The sequence below is a fragment of the Mizuhopecten yessoensis genome, unplaced genomic scaffold, assembly GCF_002113885.1.
Source record: "Mizuhopecten yessoensis strain PY_sf001 unplaced genomic scaffold, ASM211388v2 scaffold8381, whole genome shotgun sequence".
NCBI lineage: Eukaryota > Metazoa > Mollusca > Bivalvia > Pectinida > Pectinidae > Mizuhopecten > Mizuhopecten yessoensis.
The window spans coordinates 855262-860774 of NW_018407519.1; the positions used below are offsets into that span (position 1 = coordinate 855262).

General features: G+C 35.5%; 1 protein-coding gene across 6 annotated transcripts in view; it reads left to right on the forward strand.

Moving 5' to 3' along the window:
* Positions 1-4743, forward strand: part of LOC110455794 (serine/threonine-protein kinase Sgk1-like) — a 67168-nt gene extending 62425 nt beyond the window's left edge. For all 6 annotated transcript variants that reach the window (XM_021506163.1, XM_021506165.1, XM_021506166.1 and 3 more), the window contains one exon: positions 1067-4743. In XM_021506163.1, the coding sequence (XP_021361838.1) occupies positions 1067-1182 (116 nt within the window). In that variant the 3' untranslated portion in view covers positions 1183-4743. The remainder of the gene's footprint in view (positions 1-1066) is intronic.
* The last annotated feature ends 770 nt before the right edge of the window (positions 4744-5513 follow it).

Here is a 5513-nt window from a genome sequence, read left to right on the forward strand (position 1 = left end):
GGATTAGACAGGTTAATCTGACTAATATACCATGTCCCACAGGGTGTTGGATTAGACAGGTTAATCTAACCAATATACCATGTCACACAGGGTGTTGGATTAGACAGGTTAATCTGACTAATATACCATGTCCCACAGAGTGTCGAATTAGACAGGTTACTAAGACCAATATACCATGTCCCACAGTGTGTCGAATTAGACAGGTTAATCTGACTAATATACCATGTCCCACAGGGTGTCCAATTAGACAGGTCAATCTGACCAATATACCATGTCACACAGAGTGTTGAATTAGACAGGTTAATCTGACCAATATACCATGTCCCACAGGGTGTTGGATCAGACAGGTTAATCTGATCAATAAACCATGTCCCACAGAGTGTCAGATCAGACAGATTTATTTGACCAATATGCCATGTCCCACAGAGTGTCAGATCAGACAGATTTATCTGACCAATATACCATGTCCCACAGAGTTTCAGATCAGACAGATTTATCTGACCAATATACCATGTCCCACAGAGTGTCAGATCAGACAGATTTATCTGACCAATATGCCATGTCCCACAGGGTGGTGTCAGATCAGACAGGTTAATCTGATCAATAAACCATGTCCCACAGGATGTCAGATCAGACAGGTAAATCTGACCAATATACCATGTCCCACGGGGTGTCAGATTAGACAGGTCAATCTGACCAATATACCATGTCCCACAGGGTTTTGGATTAGACAGGTTAATCTGACCAATATACCATGTCTCACAGGGTGTTGGATTAGACAGGTCAATCTGACCAATATACCATGTCCCACAGGGTATCAGATTAGACCGGTTAATCTGATCAATATACCATGTCCCACAGAGTGTCAGATCAGACAGGTTAATCTGACCAATATACAATGTCCCACAGAGTGTTGGATTAGACATGTCTCATTATACCCATCATAATATTATTCTAAGTCAAGAACATACAAAAAGATGTATACGGTATAAGCATGAACTTGATTGAAGGACATTGTGACTTTCGGAACAACTTTGGTCTTAAACAATGTAAATTTCTGTTTCAGCATCTGTTGGGAAGTCCATGGGGACTAGTAAGCTGGTGAGTGCCAGTGTGATGGAGGCTGACAGTATGTTCCAGGGCTTTTCCTACGTCCCACCTGCTGAAGATGCCTTTTCATGACAAATACCTAAGGGATCAGGACTTTAGCCTGATAATGACTGTGATAGGACATTGTGTAATCCCAAGTGTCAAGGACATTGTGAAGTGACAGACAGCGTGTGGCCCAATCTTTGAAGGACAGTAAGTGACCCCAGGTGTCAAGGACTTTGTGTGATGATCCAAAGTTTCAAAGACATCTTGTGATGACCCCAGGTGTCAAGAAAATTGTGTGATGACCCGAGATGTCAAGGACATTGTGTTATGACCCCAAATGTCAAGGACATTGGGTCATACAGATGTCAAGGACATTGTGTGATGACCCCAGATGTCAAGGACATTGTGTTATAACCCCAAATGTCTAGGACATTGGGTCATACAGATGTCAAGGACATTGTGTGATGACCCCAAATGTCAAGGACATTGTGTGATGACCCATTTTAAGATCAAAAAGGGACAAAAAAATTGACAGGGCAAGGTCATTGCAGTGAAGATGTAGCTCTGGATGTTCTTAAATGCACAGACAGTTGTCCAGGTGGAAAGAGTGAGCAGCACTTCAGGGTCTTGTCTTAATGTGCCAATGTTTGAGTGTTGGATGTTTCAGGTGCTTAAATGGAACAAGTTTGTAATGTAATCTACATCAATGTATAGGTGTGTATTACAAATCTGAGTCAACCTGTGACCTCTGGAAATGGGACCATAACTATGCAAATGTAGACAGGTGTGTAGAATCTAGTGTGTTTTGCTAAAAGGTTAAGAATATACAGATATATTTATGTAGTCCAGTTAAGTCCTCCAGTCCTCCAGTGTGATTAATCTTCAGAATTGTGTTAGAATGGAACTTCAATGCCAGTTTATATACAGTAGGTCTCCAGTTGATGGTTGTTAGCAAGTAATTTTTAAGTCATAAATTATTTAATATTGCATCATAAAAATATGTTCATAATGTGATATTAACAGTAGACATTAATTGACTCTTTGACTGTGTTACAAACACTAACAGTGCTGTACAGGGATCGTATGTAAGACAGGGATGATGTCATAAACAAATGGACATATAAATAAACTGACTGAAAATGGTGACATTAGACAAATGGACCAGATCAGGGCTCAAACCAGGACCTCCAAACACTAGATAGACTGTCAACAAACTAAGTTATCTTGCCATAAGTAGTCTAGAGGGACTGGATCAACTTTAGTACTACTCCCTCCTTGTCTAAATCTTTGCACCCGTCCTCCCTCACAACCCAACCTCACACTACAGGTCAAAGTTCATATGTTTGAGTCTTGTTTTAGATGCCCAAAGCATTTCTGAACATTAATCCAGAGACATGTGTTTGTATAACACACATTTTTGGGTGATTTGAGATTCAATTTCTATATCAAATGAAGTGATATTGAGCGCTGGTCGTACATATTAATCGATACTCAAACGGAAAACTCACTTTCAAGAATGTGAATACCAAAAATGTTTTTTTATCATGAATGTGTTAAAAGTACTGAGAATTGTGTAAAATAGTGACTGTAGCCAGTATGAACTGTAACCCTAGATCAATATTATTCAACATGGTGTCGGTTACCAAGTGTGATTGTTTTATCTTAGAAATATAAACCATATCAAGACATTTAAACCATACTGTCAATCAGGTTAATTTTGTGAGTTCTTTATTTTGCAAGCTGTATACCTGTATGTTTCATCAAACTTGGGGTCCCAATTGAGAGGACGCTATTTCACTGTTTATAAAATTGCATAGGGAAGTAATATTCATGGTAGATTAAAAGTTCCTGAATGACTTTCCTGGTATCTTGACACAGAAATAAATTTCTCACAAAAATAAAAGGTTCACAGTATATAGTTGCCTGTGATATTTTATTTGACCAATCATCATCAGTTATGTGTCTTTTAGCAATTATGTTTTTACCGTCTCAAGTAGAAAATGTCATTAGGCCTAAGCTAAAATGTTGTGTGACTTGAACATAGAGACTTCATTCACATGACTAGAAAATGTTCAATATGTGTTAGATCATTGTAGGGTCAATCTAGTCAGGAATCAAACTCTATTATTGCTACATATCTAAAAGTAACTCATTTATCTTGAGTGAGAAATAGAAATTCAATGACTTTTCTATACTTTGTTTTTCATCTTGGAGATAGTCAAGAAATATGAAAATGTTGATTTTGGAAATTGATTGCTGCGTGAAACCGAAGTTCAGTAAACTTTCAATGTTAAAACGTTTTTTTTACTTACTGTCTGCTAGCTGTATCATTATTTGACCGAAAGTGAAAATTAACGCAGTCAAATTAAGTCATTGATCAAACAAGTCATTTTGTTGTCTAGTCATTGTGTTTGTTGTTATTTCAGAAATATAATCAAAATATTTATCTCCTATTTAACATTAAGTTTGTAGATAATCAAGATTTCTCAACAAAGCTTTTCCAGGATTTTCTTTTACAAAGAAGATACATTTGTTATGGAAATGTTTGGTTTCATATTGGCTAGCTATACATTCACATGCATGGAATCATTAACAGCTGGTATATGCTGACTTTATATATACCTGTATGTTTGTTTATTGTTGAAATTAGAATGTCTGGTTTTTTTTATATTTTGCAAAGTGTGAAGTATATATGTATTTATCATAAAAAAAAAAGAAAATTAATTTTGTTCAAAAGGATAACTTGGAAACCTATGTCCTCATCGAAGTTTTCTACTGCTATATATATAGGTATTACAGAACAAGTTTTTGTTTAATAAATATTACAAAATACATAATGTAATGTAAGCAGCATTGTATTATTGAGCTCAAAGAAATTTAATTTAAATATCTCTTACAAATTAGGGCATATGTATTGCTGTTTTGATTTAAAAAATTATTGATTTTGAATTTTTCAATCTGTTTGAAATAGTTTACTGTGACGATCAGTGTAAAATACATTATTTTGATGTGTATTTTATTGTACTCAAAATGACCAATCATATCTATTTCAATATCAATTATCTTATTGTGAAGATAATTGAAAGGTATGAGAGGATTCAGTTTCATGTGTGGTACTGAACATTTATTTAATGATCTACATAAGGTAAGGGTACAATGAAGTGTTCTATAGATTATGTATCAAACACAATGTTTGCAATGCATTTTACAGAAATATATATCAACCAAATCAAGGGAGGTAACTGTAAGCCATAGCAATACGTAAGTTAGAATACCTCCATTAAAAAATACGGCTTGGAATACTTCTTGGCAGTTACAACTGCTGGAGTGCTACTCTTAACCTTAAATTTTGAATTTTTTTTGCTATGCTTACTTACATATACATGTAAGTAGTATTTTACATAGATTCCATATCATTGTTGATGGCTACCTACATAACAATGTTGACCAGTACTTTTATTATCGACACAACGAAGTGCTAATTTTAAGAGAGGTATACATTTATAAACATTAATTGTCATGTTTTATTCAGAAGATGACCATTTTATTTTTAATGACATATTTGAAAAAAAATACCGTGTCATTTTGTGCAATAATACAGAAGTCAGTGATTTTTTTAATGACAAATCAAATAAAAAATCAATATATTTTGATGTTGTTGTTTTTTAACTGACATATCACAGTGGACTAAACCAGACACCAATGGGACCTCATTATTCGGCCACTAGACAAGAATGGGACACCGGTTTACAGCTTATGCTTATGCTATGCCATGCCAGTATTGAGGTTTTATCGTAACATCACCAATTGAAATACCAAAGTGTTCTCCCTAGGCTGTTTTTGAAGCATGGCACCATACTCCTACAATTTACTGCTGTATAGAAGACAAGGGACCAGAAACATGGCCAATTTACAAAACAGACATAATCCAGATTTGATAGCAAGATGTCTTCATTACTGTAGTTTACAACCAGTTTTCTGGGGACCAAAAAAAATTGGTAGGCTTAGAAAAAGAAGCTACCTGGTAGTCCAAATGGCAAGTGAGCTTAAATGGACTCTTAGTTTTTAGCTCACCTGGTCCGAAGGACTGGTGTAGCTTATGCTATGCCATGCCAGTATTGAGGTTTTATCGTAACATCACCAATTGAAATACCAAAGTGTTCTCCCCAGGCTGATTTTGAAGCATGGCACCATGCTCCTATAATTTCTTGCCATGCTGCTATCCTAGATCTGCTCTGCGATATATTCATAGTAAATCTAAAGTTACCATGCTGCTTTGATTTTACATAAAGTGCTGCTTTAACATAAATATTGAAATACCATGCTTCTTTCAAAACATTCTGGGGAGAACATTGCCAATATGATTTAATTCTGGGTTCAACTAAATATAATACATATATACAAACAAAACAACAATG